At 36.5% G+C, this 22595-nt stretch overlaps 1 protein-coding gene across 6 annotated transcripts in view; it reads right to left on the bottom strand.

Moving 5' to 3' along the window:
- Positions 1-7161: 7161 nt before the first annotated feature.
- CNOT6L (CCR4-NOT transcription complex subunit 6 like) overlaps positions 7162-22595 on the bottom strand; it is a 112423-nt gene continuing 96989 nt past the window's right edge. For all 6 annotated transcript variants that reach the window (XM_039468394.2, XM_074396326.1, XM_039468393.2 and 3 more), the window contains 4 exons: positions 21694-21845; positions 19166-19393; positions 16355-16557; positions 7162-10893 (listed from right to left, as the gene is read on the bottom strand). In XM_039468394.2, the coding sequence (XP_039324328.1) occupies positions 10681-10893; positions 16355-16557; positions 19166-19393; positions 21694-21845 (796 nt within the window). In that variant the 3' untranslated portion in view covers positions 7162-10680. The remainder of the gene's footprint in view (positions 10894-16354; positions 16558-19165; positions 19394-21693; positions 21846-22595) is intronic.

Consider the following 22595-nt stretch of genomic DNA (forward strand, 5'->3'; position numbering starts at 1 on the left):
CTGGATATTCTTCTCTTTTATCCCTCCAGTGGACATTCTGAGGTGCATAGCTCCTCAGAACGATCCTGCTAGGATCAAGCTTCAGTTGCCCAGAGCTGATGAGTTCAGTAACTCACCACTAAATTGGCTTTCCTTTCCTCTTTGACCCTTTCAATCCCTACTCTTGTTTCTGAAGATCATATCGCAAAATAAATTACCTACAAGGAAGATCTCTCAGGAGGAACTTAGTCTAGGACAATTAGTACCAGCAGGAGCCCAAGGAAGCAAAGGTTCTAGATGGGATTCCGGACTGTATTACTCTCTAGTCACTTCATTGTTGGTTGAAGTGACTAGAGAGTATACTAGTGCAATTTCCTTAGTAGTGAGTTTGAAGTGCAAGTGGAAAGGAAGCAGTAGCACTTAAACTGTTGGGGACGATGTCAAGGACTGTAAGATTACCTGGTTTTCAAAATGGATTTTAGATACCTTGAAAAAAGAAAATGACAGGCTCAAATTAGCTAACTATAACTCAAGACATACTGTGAAAGTCAGAATGCATCCATGCAGTGTTTACAGACTATCATTTCAGTAGTCACGGGGCAAACAGTGCCAAAGATCAGGCTCAGAATTTGCACAATAATAGCAGAGCCACGAAGAATACAGGCATCATCTTTGAGGTTGTGCAATCAAAGTGAGCCCTAAACCCTAGGCTGGGGATATTTGGGTAGAAAAGCTAGAAAAACTTGAATCCCAAGATATCCTTAGCCCTCAGGCCCCTCTTCCATGCTAGAGGAAAGAAACCTCCCATTGCCTGCATAACTCACAAAAGTTCTCACATATAGCAGGTGCCTCACAAGATAATGCTCGTCCTGCATTAGATCCACTCCTGCCTCCTCTCCTTGATTGTGACCAGTAACTAACATCACAGTACAGTCTGAGCAATGAATATAGTATCTACACCACAAGAATAAAGTGTACACACCCAAATAAGTCTAAGGTCTGGGCTAACATGACTAGGAACTGAAGAAACATGTAAAAGTAGACATTCAAAGTGTGAACCAGGACACCAGATAAGACTGCATTTTATTGACATGGTGGCACTCTCCAGTGGATCAAGCTAGGAGTCCTGGAGGCAGTCCTAATATACTGCTGGCATGTCTCCTTGGAACTCAGTGTTGCAGGTTGTATTCCCTGGGAAGCAGACTCAGATGGAGGGAACTTATCAGTGAGTGCTCTCAGAATCAAAACCTGCAAAACAGAGGAAAAAGAACTGGAATTTGACTGAGAAAAAAGTTGAGGGGGACAATGCAGTTCTAAGAAAGGTGCCCTGGGAACTTTGAAGGTGGGAAGACCCTTCAGAGTCACTGAGGTGGGCTATGACCCAGACTTTATATCCACCCACACCCAGGCATAGGAAATACATTGGCTGCCCCCAGAAAATGGTCATTTGGGGCTCACGATGCTGGTATACAGAGACTCATCAGATTGATAAGGTGAGGTTACCCCCACTATGTGAGGCAGAAAGCAGCATGTTTGAAACCCAAGATTCACTGGGCATCTCTTGGTTCTTTTATGTCCACAAAAGCAACCATCACCCAGCAAAGTGTAATATATCTTGTTGGGACAAAAGTCTGGGCACACAACCTCAGAGTAGCAACCTAGATCCACTGACAGGCTGCTGCAAAGCTGTGTAAAATCTGAAATGTGTAATAGAAGAGGTAAGATGATAATATTAGTAACGGCCTCAGAGCCAGTTGCAGCAGGGGACTATATTCTTTGTCCTACTATTCCTCATCTATATATTTTTTTAAATTGAGATTACAGCCGGCCACAACCTAGGCTGTGATGAAATGTACTTGACCCTGGGCCCAAAGAGATCTCAGTGGTATAAGGGGTTACACTGTAGCAGACTCCACTTATGCTCCACCTCACAATCTCTCAGCTCATTTCCTTATTCTATTACCTTGGCAACCAGATGCACACAGGTATAACTTGATACACTTTGCCTGAGCCACACCAAACATTCTCACTCTCTGCACCACCCACCCCCTCATCCCATTTCTCCATTATCAACAGAAGGAACTTGCTAAGTGTATTTGATACATACACAAACATGGATTGGAAAAGGAATTAACACCCATGGAGTAAACTTTGCCTCATCCCATTCCTCATGAAGACAACTTTTGGGTGCCTTCTATTCAGTTCCACAGAGGGTTCTTGGCATGTTTATGCCCCAATTGCTCACAGAAGTGATCAGCTTTATAATGTGCCCTGGACTTGGCTTTCCCTTCTTCCCAATTTCATTCTTCCTTGTCTCCCATTCATTCGTGAGATCAATTAGCCAAAGAAACTACCTCCATGCAAATGCTTGTCTTGGTCTCTGCTTTTAGGAGAGCCATTTCATGAGATTTAGTTCATCTCCACTTTATCATTGAGCATACATTTTGCCTAAGGCCACATGGTGAAAGGCAAGGACACTTGGTGAATGTCTTCAATGCCTCATCGCAAGGGTATCTTAACAAGGCAGTTATCTTGAAATCTGAACAACTTCAAGATCCACTTCATGTGAGAGTGATTCCACTTTTGGAGGATTTCCTAAAGCCTGGCCTGTTGGCTTTAGGAAATCTTGTGAAGGATTTGTGAATCCTTGTCACTGACCCTGTGAAGACAAGGTCCTCAGGGTCAGTGACAAGCTCACATTGGATCCTTGGTAAAAACAAGTCAATAGGCACTGAGCTGTCAATGTTCACAATTTGTTCCAAAATAATCTACCATTATCTTTTCCAAGCACTTAGCTGCACAGCTGCTTTTTGTTTCACTAAGAATGATCTGTTCTCTATCACATCTTATTTTAAAATAATTTTTCAGCTGAACATCTGTAAACATAGTTTGCAGAATTCCTTATTTCACTGTATGCCTTCTCTCTCCCCCTTTGCAAGATTCTGATTAAGGTATCTTTACTTTGACTAAAACACTTGAATTCATCTTCTGTGTCATAAAAAGTATTTGGTATATAAATTATCAGAGGATAGGCATTATAAAGATGTCTTTCATCTTAACATCCCCACAGCACCTTGTTCATAGAAGATGTCTAAATGTTTGTTGAATGAATTTACTTGAAATCTTAGCAAGTCCAGTTGTTTTCTTCAATACTGATAACTCAGCAGATTTGTCTGGTGGTTGTCTGTCAGATTGGGCTACATTAAGCCCTAATAACAAACCTTCATTGCATAAAGACACTGAGATTTAGCAGTTGTTTCTTACATGTCCAAAGGATAGCAGGGGAGTCCTGTTCATCACTTAAAGATCTGGAATGAGAGGTTTCATCTCAACATACGTTTCTATGATCACACAGGCAAGAAAATGTGGCAAATTAAAGACTGGCCCTTAAAGTTCCACTCAGAAGTACATATGTCCCTTTGCTCTGGTTTCTTCAGACAAAGCAAGTCATACAACTAGCTTCAGAATTTATTTTAAACAATGTACTTAGAAAAAAAAATGCAACATATATTTGTAACTACATATTTTCCCTAATATCTTGGCTCCCTACTTCATTTTAGAAGAGACATACGAACCTAAAAGCAGAAACTTTATACTGCCCAAATAAAGAGTCAAAAACCAAGACAAAGATATACAGTTGCAAAATGGCCATTTATTGCCTACAGGGGAAAGAAAGGGAGGGACAGAGGGGAAGTACACAGGTGCAAGGAAACAAGCATATATTTAGCCCTATACATCATGTGTGAGCAGTAACCAATCTCCAAAATGGAAAAAAAATATTTTGTTATCTGACATAGTAGTTAAGGTTCTTAAGCACCTCCCTTCTGAGCTGCCACAAGATTTAAAAGGCAGGACTGCTTTTTTTAGTCAATGTTCACATTAATGAAAAAATACTACCAACTGTGTCCTTTTGCACGCACACTTTGTACAGTGTCTATTGTGAAAAACATCTCAGCTGAGCAGTTTTGGTCAAGATTCAGACCTCATCAACTGTTTAACTGTAATAAATAGAAAAATAAAGCAGCTGGTGATTTTGTCAGAGAGAATGTGTTCAGTAAGAGAAGAACCACTTTCTCCAGGGATGGCAGAGAGTGTTAAATGGTTAAAACACCTACAGAACCAGTCTATTAAACATTAAACACTAGCAAGCTACAAGTACATGGCACTTCATTAAATATTCTAATTTAAAAAAAAATGCTTTTTAACTCATTACTTAAACACAGTAACAAGTTGATTTAGTGCTTGGCTTTTTCTTAGAACAAAAGCAAAGTAAATATACAACCTAAAACAGCAGAATTTGTTTTGGAATAGTATCAGTAGAAACTACCAAGTATTCAGGGAAAAAGTTAGTAAAACACCTTGCTTGGTTTTACAGTCATGTGCTTTGCTTTCCAATCATTATAATTAGATAGTTACAAAAACACTTTATAGGCCACAAAACGACTCAAACGTATGCAAAATAATGAATTCTTTAACTTAATGCCAAGTAATGAAAATAAATGAACCTTTCCCTACTCAAATGATAAATTGAGTGGAAAAGTAGATTGTCGCATGGACAATTAGTTGGCACTTGTTATATAATTGAAAAAAAATCACAATAGAAGATATAAATTAATCCATGGTGAACTTGACCAACACCCTGGCCCTTACAGAGAGAAAAGCACATAAATGCTCTCTTAATAATAATAAAAAAGCCCTCCATATTTCCCCACTCCAGAGACAACAAAGCCAAAGATGAAACATTCAACTTTCTCAAAATATTCCAAGTATTTCTATTGAATTCTGTATCTCAGCTTCTTCAAGATGAAAAAATTGTTTGCATTTGGACAACTGTACGAATGCCCATAGTGCACTTCTCAGTGCTGCTGGTGTTTAAGAAATTTGCCACTCATAACCCCAACCAATTCCAGATCCAGTGTGCAGTAACACAGCCATTCAAATCCCTCCCCGTGAGAAGTTGGCAGAGCACCGCTCGGGAATTTCACAGGTAAGGGAATATATTTTCAGCAAGTTAAGCACAGAGAAAGGACAGTACAGTTTTTAAGTAAATACAAACCCAGATACTGCATTACTTACTGCATCAAGATTAAAACAAGCAGCAGGATACTAAGTCTGTTTGGTAAGAAGCAAAGCCATTGTTTGGCATCAATGCTGAACCAATTTTGTGACTTCAGATAACTACAAATTAAATAAATGAGGTACATATAACAATTGATAGCTTGAAAGAAAATACATCAGTAATCTGAAATTAGCATGAAACTGAAATGAGCAAGAAAGGACCACTTCTGAGAGGGTTACCATGATTCTTTTGCTTTAGAGTTAAAAGTGACAGACATACAACTGGGAAATTATCGGTTCTAAAAAAAAAATAGCTAGTAATAGACACCAATGTATACCCTCTGAAAGATTCTGAAAGTTGAATGGACCATGCTACCATGCCAAAAGAGTCATATCACTTGGCATTTGTATATCCTTTTCATAATGTGATTTATTTCTGATGACATACTTCTAAATGCAGTTCAATGCTACTCAGTTTATACAATGTACCATAAAAATTTAACATTTAATAAGCACGAATGTCTTTATTTCATATGCTCTGAAAGTGAAAGCTATTTTGCTTAAAAAATATTCCATTACTTCAATGTCATGTCTGTTGAATGAAGAACTCAGCATGCTTATTTTCCTTTGGTTCCAAAAATAACCCAAGTCTAACCAAACTTAAGCCACAAGAAATTGCCAACTAGGTTAATAAAGCTTGGTATTGTCCTGGTATCACCTATTTCTTGGTGTAGGACTTGTGGTTTAATAGAGACATTTACATAAAGAATGTATTTGGTTAAAACAAGAAATAAGCATACTCTTCCTTACCACCTTCCTGGAAAGAACTGCTTTTTTATTTCTTTCTGTGAATCTCGTTCAAGACATCCTGTAGTATAGATACAGGACTGCTGCTTCTTTGTTTTTACCCTCAAACTTCTAGGTGATACTTATAAAGATGAGCACATCATTCTACAAAATGAGAGATGCTCTTGGCATTCTGTTCTTAAACGGATTAGAACTTTGGTAAATAAGCCAGATTAAAGATGGACTAAAATGTTAGAATTTAATTTTGGTGATCATGATGCTATTACAAAATTAGAATCACCCAAAGCAACCATAGCATAGAAGTTCTCCTCTGTCTACAAATTCAAAACTTTAAATTTCTGGCTTTCCGAAGCTGTCTACCTACAATTCAGACAGTTCTTCAAACATGATACAATTCAAAGGGACAGGCGTAAACGAATCTGCTACACATTAGAAAAGTGACCTTTTTCAAAGGATAGGGCAGGTTGGAAAAAGAGTATCTTACCAATGTGAGAATTCACATTTCTGTCAAAATTTAAGTATGTATGAGTGCTATTTTGAAAATGTGCCATAAAGCCTTCGCTTCCTATAAAAACCATTATTGTAGCAAAAACTGATCAGTCAGCATATTTTGCAAAGCTATTAAAATATCTCAAACTCAGAATAAAAAACGCTTAGAAGCAAATAAATACGCATTGGGACACAATCAATTCTTTTATCGTTAGAAAATCTAGCCATGTATTAGGAATGACATAAGGATATGGTTATATGTCTCTGGGTCTTCAAAGAATATATTTAGCCTATTCTTCCTTGTGCTTTCTACACTCTGCTGTTTCATACTAAAAGTATAGATGGTATTAGTGAGTTTTAGAAATGCTTGGAAATGCAAATATAAACTTAAATTTCCCCCCACTTAACAATGTAAACTTAGACAGAATTTTAAAATAGAACACTATATTTGCCCATGTTACAGTTTTAATGTGCCACATCCTCAATTCTAATATAATCTACCATAGAATCAAGTGATATGAGCCTTAGATATCTCCCTTGCTTCTCTGTGATTTAATATATAACTTTTAGACATCAAAAAAATAGGGGCAAATAAAAAACAGAGCTTTTATATTTTTGCCAACTACACTAAAACACAGTGGCTTCTTTAATACATTCACACAGGATGCTAATTAGTAAAATTAAATATTTGCCTATGAATATCAGAAAAGTAATTTGAAAAAAAGAGCTTGGAACAAGGCAAATGGGAGGGGAGGAAAAGCTGGTCTCAGAACCCATTGTGCCATACCTGACTTCAACATGTGATATTCAAACGAACGTTCACACGCCTTACATCAAAGAAACGAAACAAAAATATTCAGCTATGTTATTATACAAAATTTTTTTTTACATAAAACATCATAAATCTGGAACAGATTTACTATATCTGAATTCTAAAAAGTTGCCTATAGAATGGTGCTGGGATTCTGTTCTCTGCTTGCTTTTAGGCAGTGCTGTTGCTTAAAAGTTGACACCAGGCACAATATTTTAAAACAAAATCAACAAGCAAGGAGCAGTAGGTGGATCTGAGCCTTTCCCAGATGTCAGTCCTGAGGATGCTGCAATATTCCCCATCAAAATGTGTAAAGCTATGAGGCGGATACTGATGCCTGAGAGAGTGGGTGACTTGACATGCACTTGTATGACTGTAATAATGGCAAACAGTACAGTTTTCTCTTCCTCAAACAACACTGTTTTAGTAAATTTAAACAACATTCCAGTTCTTAGACAAACATTGAAATAATATTTAAGTTTTTAAAAAAACATGTATCACATTCTAAAAATGCCCAGATTTTCTTTTATCTTCTGATTAAAATATGCAGCAGCCCAATGTCATAAAGCTTATTAAATTATTCTGAGAACTAGAAAGTATATGCGCATATATATTTTACTTTCATTGAATATATATATATTCAATGTATATATATATATATATATTCAGTGTATATATATATATATATATACACACACACACATATATGTCATTCACCTCTTCCTTTTGGCTTCTCACTGTCAAAGTTCCAAATGGCATGCGTTTTAACAAGACAATGCTGAGGAAAGCAGCATTTCTGATCATCTGAATTGGCAGCTCAAAACAGATACCACTCCTTTTACAAAGGGAACAAAGGGTGAAGGGTGTGTGAAATTTGGGCAGTGGGCTAAAGGGAAACCGTGCACATGAAATTTGGGTTACCATGCCCCAAGAGTGTACCACCCAAAACATAATACAATTACCTACTTCAACAGAGCTACTACCAACATTTACTAAAACCACATTAAAAATACACAGGATAATGAATGGTTTGAAAGAGCGCATTTGAAGCAGAGAGAACCCAATTACACACCTTCCTGCAACAGAGTGCCTCAATCATACACAAAATAAACTTAAGCTGTTTACAATGTTTCCCAATTTTTTTTTATTTTTTCCCTCTACATTTAACTATTAAAAAAGGTTTTTTTATTAATAAATGGGCTCCTCTGTGGTTCATATACAATCATAAGTGAACTTTAAATTCCATTTTATACAAACATCTCAAAAAATACTGGGAGTGAAGTATGGTAGGAAATATTGCTCACATTGCTAATTAACATGCGCATATGAAAGGAGGAAAATGTTTTGTTAGTGCATATACCTCCAGAGTGGGAAAATCCACCCAAACAAAACATCTAAAATAAAACATACAGTAGCTGATTACAAAAAAAGGTAATGTCCACAAAATTAAGTTTTTCATGCTATTCTACTTTCCAGTACTATGCTTCATGTAATCAATTTGCATGGCTAGATGTTGGATACTTGAGGTATATAAGAAGGGGAACCTGCATGTTGAGGAAAATCTGTCATCTTAAGGGTCATTTCTTTTTGTTTATTCTGGTACTTTAACATTTTAAAAAGAATATTTACATCAAAATTCACTGAACTACGACGACATTCCAATTATAATAGATGACAACGCCTCTATCACTAGGCACTTTTAAAAGGGAGTTTAGGCTTTACAGAACCCTTCTGATGCAAGCCCATGTATGATATTACATCATCCCACCACCCTCATCCCACTAAAATTACCCTTCTGGGGAAATATTATCTTATATAGCCTGATTAATTTACTATGGAAGAAATTAGCATAAAATGACCAAAGTAAATGCATCATTTAAGACTAATAAAACAGCCTAAGATAAGTTTGAAAGAGGAGACAAATTGTGTATATTTAAAACTAATTAAATAATTTAAATTTGACCTGTACTTTATAAATTAGTGAGACACAAATATAGGCTATTTTCTTTTAAAATTTCATTCACATAATGGAAAATTTCTTGTTTATTAAAAATATCACATTTTGAGACTAGAAACAGTAAAGTGCATGAAAAGTTTAAAATATAAATTTCAGAAAACTCTTATAGCAGCAAAAAAGCAGAATAAAGAAAAACTTAAAAACACAGACACAACCTTTTCCTGTTACTGTGCCATAATTAACATCAAGCAGCCAACCAATTTTTCCCCAGAAAACAGTATTCTGTTTACTGCCTCTTGAGTCACAGATTTTCAACTGGCTCCTCCTAGGCAAAAAAAAAGATTCCAACATATCTAAAGGCATCAACAGTTGGGAATAAACCAGTAGCTCCTTAATTCAACCCTGACAGACAACAGAAACAAAGATTAAAAGCATATGATGGTCATTTGGCAGCTAGAGTCTGGAAAATGACCCAAGGCTTTCATCTACTGCCCCAAATTTGTTCTCTCTCCCCCAAATCCTTTGCACTGTCATCTCAAAAAACCAACAGCCACATAACCTACATTGGAAACACATAAAGTATCTGTATGGTTTTCACCATCTGAAACTTTGATCAAGGCCTTTTTATTCAGCAGATTTTGTTCTTCTTTTTAACGTCTGACTATAATGGCAAAAATGATATAGGTCATATCACATCTGTTTTCCCAGTACAACCAGACAGAAAGAAGGTAGAAGTGGAGTAAGAAAAAATTCATTCTGTGGGCATCCTAAATGTACTGCATTCTATTTTCAAGATGTGTGGCAATATAGAATATTTACTCTTTCTCTATAAATAAACTTGAGAGACAGGCTTAGAATTAATACTTCTAATAAGGTTATAACTAATAGAGGGGACAAAAAAAAAAAGTGATTCCTTAAAAAAACCCCAACCAACCAGCATTTGGCAACAAATTGTCACATGGTGTTACATACTTATGAAAGCATACTGTGCAACCATCTTTAATTTTTCAAAATTGTCTTATAATGCGTAGAAGCTATATCATAGTTATGTAGAGAGTAAGCAAATTTAAGTGCTCTGTTAATGTGCAAATGACTTGCGAATCCAAAAATCGGTTTGTTATAAAGAAAAAATTCAAGAAGGTTTTCCCTGGAAGGCATATCTTCAGTCAGTGTAAAACCTTATATTTATAGTTTTTAAAAAATTGCCTTTATAAAAATGGTTGGGTCACTGAAACCATCCAAAAGAAAGTATTTGTTTTGGAAAAACAAATACACTGTTGTTGGGCCTCAAATTGGTAATTTATCAATTCTGAATGCTGGCTCTTAATATAATATAAAGAAGGTCCAATTTAAAAACATGTTAAATTAAAATTTTGGAAAGAGAGTAATACTCTGGTTCCAGCCCTACTGCCAAATGATACCAATATGCACAAAAATGTACAAAGTCTTACAGCAAACACATAATGAAAGAAACCTGAAGAAGCAGCTTAAGGATGGCCATACTTCACTCCACATACTTTGATTTACAACTGTACAGGTCCATAGCAACAGATCCCCGTCTTGGCGGGGCAGTACTCCACTACCTCCGATTAGGCAAGTGAACACCATTGACAAGAGGCAGGAGTGGAGGGTGGAGTTCAAGTTGTGTTAACAGTGAGAAGTGGTCTGAAGGGATGTGAGGGTGTGGACACCCAGTGATGTTGTTCTCAACCAGCCATTGAGGATCTAAAGGCCCCAGGACACCAAGCACGTTCATATGAGTCTTGGAATAGAAAATGTAGTCAATCACGCCCTGGAAAGAGATTGGGGTAGGAAAAAAGAAAAATTCAAAATATATAAACAATAATCCATTATTTATAAAAACCAAAACACTGAATACCCTTTCTTCTGGCACCTGTTGTCTTGATAGTGGGTCAAATAAGGCTCAAATCTTCAAGGGGTATTACATGAAATAAAGGCTCAATAGGGAAACACAACACCCTATTGGAATTATAAATCCTTCCATTCCTGCGTAAGTGATAATTTGAGAAGCTAAACCCATTAAATTATGTCTAGTCATCTTTAGAATTGGCCTGCTTGGTTTAGTGATATCTAATATATCAGTATAAATACAATGGAACCTGTACTAATCCTATTGGCTAGAAGTAAAGAAGAATATTTATAAAAGCACATACAAAGTTAATAGCATTATCTTTAATTATTTGCATATCAAGATATCTAAACACACCTGACTGAACCTGTAGTAACCATGTTTATGGATTTGCTAATCCTAGTTCAGCTTTCCCAGATTTGCTACATATATACAAAACATTACACAGTTAACTATTCTAAGTTTAAAATACTCATTTTCACAAATATGTGTAAATTCTGAATTTCCTTGCAGCATAAAGATAACTGATTAAAAATCATTCAGCAGGAAGTCTTACATAGCAGTTTTATCTCTCAGAGCTAGATAATTTGATTTGTCTCATCAGTAAGTTTCAAAACCAGAGGGCTATTATTATCCCAGGTTGTGTATGCATGGTAGCAAAATCAAGTATCTTCCTATCTAGATCCTATTCGTATCAAGAGACCCTGAGCCCATGCAGGGAGAAATATTTCCACACCTGTAAAAACCTATTTACAAATACTATTGATGATTTCCAGCCAATACTTTAAATAGTATTATAATGAAATGGGCTACTTAAAAAATAAAAATTTTTAATGAAAACAGATTTTTATGTTGTGAGATTTTAGACACAATTATTTCAGTTTGTTGATTGATTTTTATTTGACCAATATCAAAATACCAAAACTGTTCCTTTGCTAAGGGAGAAGATTCAGGTACAGTTTCTCAAGCCTTTAATCCTAACCATTTGGAAGGTTGAGGTGGGAGGATGGCTTAAAGCCCAGGAGTTTGAGAACAGTGTGGTAAACATAAAGAGACCCAGGTTTTTAAAGAAATATTAAAAATTGGCTAGGCATGGTGGCATGCCCCTATAGTCCAAGCTACTTGGGAAGCTGAGGCAGGAGGCTCACTTGAGGCCAGAAGTTTGAGGCTACATTGACTTATAACTGTGCCACTGCTTTCCAGCCTACGTGACAACAAGACTCTTGTCTCCTAAAAAAAAAAAAAAAGCAGCCCATATCCAACCTTACTTTGCCACAAATTAAGGAATTTACTAGAGTCCAGGGGACTCCAAGTTCAAATAGTCAAAAAATGATAGGATCATAAGGCATTATCTTTTCATTTTGGTTATAATGCCTAGTTTTACAGTGATACTTTAGAAAATGAGTTAATAAGGATCAGGATAGTTTTATTTCTCCCTAAGAAACCATTTTTCAAAAAGTTATGAGACAACTTTTTGCTGCAACTCTAAAATAAAACAAATGAAATAATCTCAATTACTTACGGTGAAGAAAACCTCCTGTAAGGGCAGGCACAGTGGCTCATGCCTATAATCCCAGCACTTTGGGAGGCCGAGACAGGAGGGTCACTTGAGGCCAGGAGTTCATTACCAGCCTGGCCAACGTGGTGAAACTCTATCTCTACTAAAAATACAAAAATAAGCTGGGTGTGGAGTGTGCACCTGTAGTCCCAGTTCCTAGGGAGACCAAGGCACAAGAATCGCTTGAACCTGGGAGGTGGATGTTGCAGTGAACTGAGATGCGCCACCGCACTCCCGCCTGGGCAACAGAGTGAGACTCTGTTTAAACAAAACAAAACAAAGTAAATCCTCCTTTATCTTACAACTTTATTAGACTGCCATCACACACATCGGCTGCCAGAGTTCTTTGCAAAGGTAGGCTCCAAGATAAAAATATTAAACACTCCAGGAAGTAAGATGTTTTTAATTGAACGTATCACTTGTAACTATTTTCTTGGTTTGAAATACCCAGAATAAAAACTCTTATCAAAACCCTTAGCCAGGGTATGTCTGTGAATTCACCCAACATATTTGTACATATGCACAAATTAGAAGGATCCCCAACTTTGATCGTATACACAAAGGAGGTTATAGACTAATGATTTTTAACCTTTTGAGTCAGTTCTTTTTTAAAAGGTATAATACTAATGTGGGAAAATGCACTCTTTACATTAGTAAGGACTACTATTTGTGTAAGTCTATAGAACTATATTTGAGAAAAAAGTCAAAACACAATGAAAATACTGAGTTACCATTACGCTCTTTGTTTTTTAAAAGAATGCCAGAAAATTACAGTATCAATTTCATAATGTAACAGAAAAGTTTACTATTTGCTATAAAAGCTGACCTTCCTCTTTTTTTAATTAAATGATTGGGCCACACCTTCAGATTAGAGGATAAGGGTGGGGTGAGGAGCAGCAGCAGTAGGTTTGAATAAGCTGTTTATTAAACTTACCTGGTCTGAAAGTAAAGTTGAAAAAGGAGTAATTCTTCGAATTGTTTACCCTTCAGTTCATTCCAAATCAGTTTGCAATTAAATGAATCTGAACTCTAAATATCTCTTTTCTACATTTCTATCTTGGTCAAGGACCAAGAAAGTAAACAAATGCTAAGCCAAGCAAACAAAATTTCATACCTCACTGATACAGCGGCCCCTCACTAATACAATTGGTTCTGTATTTAATGCTGATCACATGGCATTTTATATTTGATGTTACCTATTCTTTTTTACTGATCGCTTTCAATATTGGGATAGCATTAATTATGTAAAATATATGTATAAAACTGAAGTTAATTCTCTGTTACTTAGACTAAGAGCTCAATTCTCTCTACTCAAGGTGTGTCCTTAGTTTAGTCTCTAGCTATCCTTCCTTCTGACACTATTCTATCCTCTCAACCCATCCATTTATTCAGCCAGCCTATTGATCTTCCCATATATGCCTCTTTCCCACCAACTTATACCTTTATCTTTCTCTCTGATCCTATCTTATACAACCAAACATCAAACACTCTGAGCCAGGCATTTCTAGTTCTTTAACCGTACTTATTTGAACAATGCAAATGGCTCAGTGGGATTTTTGATTCAATTATTAACACTTGTAAGACCTTTTGAAGGACCATCAATAAATAATTTTAAACCAATTCAGATGACTGAGGAAGGTGGATTAATGTCCCAAATTGTGTTTCTCTGATTTTTGTTTTAAGGACAAGTAAAAAGTAAGCCTTTAAAAAGTCCAGGCTGAGCACAGTGGCTCACACCTATAATCCCAGTACTTTGGGAAACCGAGGTGGATGGATTGCTTGAGCCCAGGAGTTCAAGACCAGCCTGAACAACATGGTGAAACTCTGTCTCTACCAAAAAAAAAAAAAAAAAACCCTCAAAAATACAAAAAATTAGCCAGGTATGGTGGTGCACACTTGTAGTCCCAGCTACTCAGGAGGCTGAGGTGGGAGGATCACTTGAGCCCAGGAGAGTGAAACTGCAGTAAGTCATGACTGTGCCACTCTGGATGACAGGGCAAGACTCTATCTCGAAAAAACAAAGTCTAGGCTGGTCACAGTGGCTCACACCTGTAATCGCCAACACTTTGGGAGGTCACGGCAGGCAGATGGCTTGAATCCAGGAGTTCGAGACCAGCATGGGCAACATGGCCAAACCCTGTCTCCACTAAAAATACAAAAAATTAGCTGGGCATGGTGGTGTGTGCCTATAGTCCCAGCAACCTGGGAGGCAGAGGTAGGAGGATGTCTTGAGCACAGGAGTTTGAGAGTGCAGTTAGCCAAGATCCTGCCACTGCACTCCAGCCTGGGTGGCAAACTGAGATCCTATCTCAAAAAAAAAAAAGACTGTGAAATAGAAAAAAATTTTTTTCTTTTTACCTACACACACACCTAAACAACAATAATAGTTATGGAATTACTAAACACTTATTTTCGGGAACTTTATTACAGGTTTTCTGGGTTAGGCTGCCAGACACGTATCACTATACTTACAAGGATAGGATTTAAGCTATGGTAAACAATGCATCATTAAAAGGTGTTCCTTTTAAGCTTACATAATAGCAATGATGTGCTAGAGTCAGCTAGTACTAGTTTTCTTATCACCTCTTCCCAACTCTGCCTTCAGTGGTATCATGTTGGGAGACTGGATTCTGCTGCAGTAGCAGTACTTAAACTATAGAAATTGGCAAATACCACAAATCAGAGCTTTTCCCAAAAAGCTCATTATTAAATATTTACCAGCACATCACTGCCTACAAGTGACTAGAACAAAATGAATTATCACTGGATTGAATTATCTTTTCTAATAGCAAAAATACTAAATTAGATTCAATTTCTAAGAAATTTTTCTTCACGACATGATCATGAAAGCTGATTAGTAACAACACACGAACTTCCTTTCTTCCTCCCACTATTTGTTTCTTGGAAAGGAGCTAACACACACTAAAAATAGAAAAAGGTTATTGGAGATGCAAGAGAGGCCATTTTGTAAATTTCCTTTGGTATTTTATTAATTCTCTCTAGGCTTTTTATACCAAACCACTTTCTAATACTTGCATTTTTCCAGATAGTATAAGATTCTACTATAGATGTCTGAAATGCCAGAAAGTCAAAGAGAGGTACAATAGCAGAGCTACAAGTAGATTGAGTGATCAGAAAACTAGCACTGGGAAAGAGATTATATAAAACCACCACAATCTGTCTTTCTAAAGAATAGCTGGTCCTGTAGAATCAGCCTTTCTATTTTTTTTCATATTTGTCAAAAAACATTTTTCCTTTTAGAGTGTTGCACTGCCTGGGAATATATTAGTACAAATGCATAGATATAAAATAGACCTCAAGTACAACCTTCTCTAACCCTATCCCCAAAAGAAACCTGAAAAATTTAAAGATACTAAGATATCAATGGAAGGTACAAAGAAAATATTCAGGAAATACTATATACATTATTCAAAGTGAGTTTTGCTATACTCGGTGCTTTTCTGTGGGGGGCCAGGGGACTAGTTACTGCTGAAAGGTAGGAATGGTTTGAATAGGTAAGGGTTAACTATATTAATATATCAAAGTGCTTTGACCAGTGCCTGGTACCTAGTTAGCATTTTAGAAGTTACTGTGATCAATATTATTTGAAATCTAAACAAATGAGAGAGCAAAAATAATTTAAGACAACAATAGCCACAAAACCCAATAAACCTACTTTTATATTTAGTGCATACTTAGCCTAGACATTTTAAGAATCTGAAAATTCCTGAAGATTACACAATTAATCATAAAGAATTTATACCTCTCTTGTTATATAATTGTATCTGAAATAATTTTTACACCTGCCCAAAGGCTGCCACTCACTTTGAAATCAAAGGTGTAATTGGTGTAAGGCATCAAGTTATTTTCATAGGCGCTCTTAAGTTGGAAGCCATGTGTGATTCTCCCTTCTGAGCTTCCATTCTTTCCATTGCAGCTGAAGTTCATAAGACACTCATTGTACCTTAGTTCCTTGAAGTCTTTATGGTTGTCAGCTACTCCTCCATTGCTTAAGTATTCCACAACACCTAGTAGAATAAAGAGGAAACACTTCCATTTAGCATTTAGACCTTACACAAAGCTTCACAGTCAAGTCTTGTTATCAGGTGAATCCACCAGGTTCAGAGTCGTTTTACTAGGTTGAGCCATAAAAACTGCCTTTTGTCGTTGTTTAAAAATTAAAAAATCAAATACCAGCCATTTCATATGATTCAATCAAATGAATTAAAGGGTGTTTGCCTATTTCAGAACAAAATATATCAGCAACACTCAAAAATATCCTTAGTTTTCTTAGTGGTTCTTCAGGCTAAAAATGATTTCCAGGACCCAGGAAGGCACTTGCCAGGAAAATCTTAACTCTAAATGTTTTTGGAAAATTATTCCAAACCACTATCTCTTTAGTCTTTCCCCATTCTATGCAATCAACAACTTTGCAAATATGTAAGTCGAGCATATTAATAAAAAGTCATTTACAACAAAAACAGATCTTACATCTTCATTTCAATGTCTAGTGTCAGCTAGACAATATCATTCTTTATTTTGAGCTAGAGTGAGTTTTCTCAGTCTGACACTATAGAGAACATTACATGCCAGAAGTATATCACTTGGCTAAAAACGCAAGGCTGAAGAGAAGAACAGCATTCAGAAAAGCGCACTGCTTCCACTAAATTAGCAAACATGAAAACAGTATCAAAACATTTATGATGATTAGTGAACACTGTTAGAGTCATCTATTTGTAATAAGGATTGATACTAAGATGTAATGAATATGTGATGAGCACAATATCAGTATTGTAAATAGCTCAGAAGGTTCTATCATTTCTCTAGTATTCACCACATGCCAGGCACTGTTCTAAGTGCTTTACCCATGTAAATCTCACACACAATTCTATAAAGTAGATAACATGATTATCTCCTTGTTAAAAATGAGGAACTAGGCTGGGTGCAGTGGCTCATACCTGTAAACTCACAACACTTTGAGAGGTCAAGGCAGGTGGGTCGCCTGAGGTCAGGAGTTCGAGACCAGCCTGGCCAACATGGCGAAACCCTGTCACCACTAAAAATACAAAAATTAGCCGGGAATGGTGGTGCCGCCTGTAATCCCAGCTTGGGAGGCTGAGGCAGGAGAATCACTTGAACCCAGGAGGTGGAGGTTGCAGTGAACTGAGACCACACCATTGCACTCCAACCTGGGCAACAATAGGAAACTCTGTCTCAGAGGGGGATGGGCGAAGAGGGAGGGAGAGAGGAGAGGGAGGGAGAGAGAGAGAGGAGAGGGAGGGAGAGAGGAGAGGGAGGGAGAGAGAGAGGAGAGGGAGGGAGAGAGAGAGAAGAGGGAGGGAAGAAAGAAGGGAGGGAGGAAAGGAGGGAGGGAGGAGGGGGAGAGAGGGAGAGAGAAACAGTCACAGATTGCACAGTTCATAAGTAGCAGAATCAGGATCCAAGCATGACATTCTGGCACCAGAGTCAGTTCACTATGTTGTGCTACTAGATAACAGCTAACTGGCTTTAACAAATCAAATACAGTAGGAGAAAAACTTGCACTTGAGAGCAATTCAACTTAAGAAAGGAGCATGTCGTTGAAGTGCCAATTAGGCTAGAGGTTAAAGACAAACATTTATGAACAATAATCTCAGCACTTATTTGCTAAGAAGCAAAAGATGTTTTTCAAGTTCAGTGACTTTTTTTGTGTGTTAATATTCCAAGTGTAAGCATTTAGGTTAGATTTATTGTTACTTTAAATAATTTAAAATAGTCTAGTAGTGATAATACATAAAATTTAGCATATACTTTGGTATTAGCAAAAGAGTAATACTTTTAATGTTTTCATTTGATACCTAAAATACAGAAATGATTTTTATAAAAAGTAAAATGATGTAAGTTCAGACATAAAGTAGTTTAGTGGAGCTCAAGAAGTAATATGAAACCGTAGGAGAATTTTTATCATTCTTCTGTACCTACTAATAGCATCCAAATATCATTTAATGAATTCACTTAAAAGTTGCTATTATTATTAAAAACCAGAGAGCTACCTGTAATGAGTACTTTCTGGCTGCCCCTTCAGATCGCCCTTCTCCAGTACACTCTTTGCCTCAGGAAGCTAATCTTTATTGCATCAACTACAAATCCCTCCCTCCTCTAACTTCTATTGGATTTGATCAGTGGGCAGCCTGGCAGGAGATCAGAGGACAGAAGCAGAGTAAGGTAAGAGTATATATTCCCCCTGGCTCCCTTCTTGTTGGTTTGCCAGGGATTGACTGCTTCATGCAATTCAAAGCCATCACTCCTATTATATGGCCCTTTCCTACAACTGTATTTTTTCTAAGTTCTGATGACAGCTCCCACCACTTTTCTTTTAAGTATAGGGGTGATAAAGAGATCAACTACTAAGTCCCCTAGTGGCAGAGTACTGCATCATTTATTGCTTTGTTTCCCTTAAACCAGCCAACACACCTTTGGGAATAGCTTCTTTATTAAACTCTCTTGTATTACCCTGTGTTCCAGCCATGAGATTCTTGCTGATACATTCCCTAATTTAGAAGAGAAATTATCTACTCAAAATTTAAGAGCTAGCTGGCCTCTGAACCAAGAGTAAAAGTGAAATTGAAGGCAGTGAGGAAATGATGTTATAAATACCTGAATCTGGCAATGAGTTAAGATCTGCACATAGCACCAGCGGGATGGAATTAGGATCTGCAGTTGGGCTGCCAGGCCTACTAGAGGCTTTCTCCAGAATGTTTTTAACCTCTGAGACAAACATCATGGTCTGGATGAGCTTCACATCAGAATACTCTGGGTCCCAATGCATGTGGGCATTTGCCACTATAAGCAGCTGTTTGTCTGCAGCATGAATAGGTTTCATACCTAAATTTAAACATTACAAAAAGAAGACAAAGTTATGCTTTATATTTCAAGAAATGTGGCATCCTCGGGTTTTCTCAAAATGATCCATAGCCACTTCTTTACTTTTTCCCATGAATTTATAGCTTCCCTTTTATCTCATAAAGTAATTCTTAGAAGCTAAAGGGCTGACATTCTGATAATCCTACTATAGGATTTACTCTCCTAGATCAAGTTGGCAAACTGTAGCCCATGGGCTAAGTCTGGCCCACAACATGCTTTTGTACAGCCCTTTAAATATCTGTCATTAAATAGCACAATAATGTAGTAAGGCAGGTTTTCGGTTGAGTTACCTAAACCTTAATTTAAATTCTTCCTACTGTCTACTAGTCATTCACCTTGTTTCCCAAGCACAACACAGCACAACAGTGACAGGTCAATAGTAAAAGGCAGTATGTTATATTCACCTATATAAGATAAAATAAGAAAGCGATTTGCTACCTACACAAATTCATACCATATATCAGAATTACAGAGTAGTGTGCTATAAAAGTCTGGACACTTCAGTTTTAGGCTTGCTTTTCTTACTAATTATTTCACGTAGTCTTGGGTCAGTAACTTTACCAGATTCATCTGGGGAATGAAATATTCAACTAGAATATCTCTATGTTTTTTTTTCCCCCTGTAATTCTATACAATTATGTTTTTAATTCTGTTAAAATAAACATTAACATAGTACTTTTCAAATGGTGGATAGGATAATACACTACTATTTTTGAAAATTAAACACAGTTAACATTTACTGACATATCCATAAATTATTCAAGATATAAAACTATTAATATATATACTCACATACTGTATGTTAGTAACTCTATAGAGAAATCAAGGGTTATTTCTAGAGTAGATGAGGAATCTCTCACTTTTTATTTTATATACCTTTATACTATTGAACTATCCATGAACATACAAATTTAATTTTTCTTTTAAAGTTCATATAGAAATGTCTCAAATTTTTCTACTGGAATATAAACCTTGGGGGAAAAGAGCTAATTTTCTAAGTCTACTAGTTTGGTAAAGTTTCCTTCCAGTCCTGCTAAGTTATAATTATCTTCAATGTCGAGAAAGCAAGAAACTGAAGTATCTGTTATACGTGACATAGTCACCTTTAAAGCAATTTGATCATAGTGAACTGGCCCCCTGTGTGAAAAGTCTGGGGATGCCTGTTTTAAGCTATCTTGTTTTCCTAGAAGTTTTAGAGTGTCGCTTTTAGCCACAGATTAAGTATTCACAGTATTAAAAAGTTTTCCCTTCAAAGGAGCCATAAGTACCATATAAATTACCCTTCTAGGAGTATAAGAGATAAATATTTCAGAACGTGAAAGTGTCCACTATTTAGAATTAATCATCTACTCCTTAAAAGAGGAGTAAAACTCCAAAAGAACTTCTCCACAATATTAGGAAAAAAAGCACCAAACTTTTGGGAGGAGCAAGATTGCAAAGGACATAGAAGTAGAGAAAAACGGAGAGGCTAAGAAAAGTAAACAGTTCAAATTTTCATATCAAAGATTATCTGTGATAATGGATAAATTGAAGTATGGTGAGAAAAGAAGGTTTGACATTTATCTATGGTCTGAATAATTCAAATCAATAGTCAAGGCAAAAATAGTATTTTCCACTGCAAAAAGTACAGGGGGAACAAAACCCTGATGTGGTTTCACTCCTTTTTTGCTTAAAATGTACTAGTCAACAATGAAATGCTCCAAGGCAGGCAGTAGGAGGGATTAAAAAGGTCTGTATAATATAAAGTACCTAATGACTTTCTGACTCTGAAGGAAACTATAAATAATCTAAAATGCTAAAGTACCATGTAGATAAAAGATCCTGCTCTTACCCTGACAATGACTGAGATATAACAAAGAAACTAGAGAAAATATGCCAATTCCTTAACCTTAAAGACAAAAGATTCAAACTCAAGAAGCTAAAAATACAGTTCAAAAAGAGGACCAAGTCGTCATAATTTCTAAATTAAGCCTTACCAAAACATTCCCTGTTTCAAAGAACCTTCTGGGATTAATGGCATATTAAAAAAGACTTTACAGATTATGTGGTAAGTAAAAAAGACTGTGATAGAGCACAGAATATCCCAAGAAATATATGATGCTTTACACAGCTGATGTTCTTTTCCTGCCCATCTCCCTTAGATTTCCTCAAAAGAAGATAACATTGCAATAAATCACAGTAAAATTATCTTCACTTGTTTTGAGATGCAAAAACTTGGGATGGTATTTATTCTTAGTAAGAATACTTTACATTGCACTCACCTGCTCCAAATAGTTCTTTGTGGACCTCTAATACCACAGCAACACCAATGTTATCTTTTGTCATCACTCTGTTCAGCATAGCTTCGGATCCATCTGAATTAGCCATTGCCACTTGGTTAAATTCCACTGTATGCTTTTGCACCAATGTAAATCTAAAAGGTACAATGCATTATTATAATAATTTTAGGTACCTGGACTATCATACTAAAAGATGTTAAATGAAGGAAACATGACATTATGCATTGTCTTCCTTGTCATTTTCTAGCTGCAAGAGGTCATGTGATACAGCTCTGGCCACTAAGACACAAGAAGTCTGATTACTGTAAAAAGTTTCTCAGAGACCCCACCTAGCAAAGAAAGCACATATATCGCTTTATGCTTTTAAACCTTGTCCCTTACAGCTAGTGCTTGGAGAAATAATAACCATCTTATGATCATGAATACGAAACAGGAAGGCAAAAGCCAACCTTCTAAAAATGGGGAAGCAGATGAACCAGTTCTGGACTGCCTATTTCTAGACTTCTTGTGTGAGAAAATCACCCTTCCCTCATTTGTTTAAGCTATTGCTAGAATTTTCCGGTATTTAAAGGTGCACACAATCTTAACTGAGTGAGCAAGTTAATGAGAAAAAAATAAAAATAATACAATCCACTACACTGTTTGTAGTTTTATTTCCAGCACATCAAGATTTTTTCAAGAAAATGCAGGGGCACACCTTTACCTCAGCAAAGAAGTAACTGATTTTTTCATCTGGCTTTTACTAGAAAGCTGCAATGGGGTGTAAGTGTTGTGAGAAACCAATTCTGCAAGATGAAGAAATGGCTCTCTCTGTGATTATAGCTTCTGTACTAATAGTATCTTCTTTCCTTCATTAATGCCAGATTATTACTGTAGAGTTGTAG

The sequence above is a fragment of the Saimiri boliviensis genome, chromosome 3 (genome assembly GCF_048565385.1).
Source record: "Saimiri boliviensis isolate mSaiBol1 chromosome 3, mSaiBol1.pri, whole genome shotgun sequence".
NCBI lineage: Eukaryota > Metazoa > Chordata > Mammalia > Primates > Cebidae > Saimiri > Saimiri boliviensis.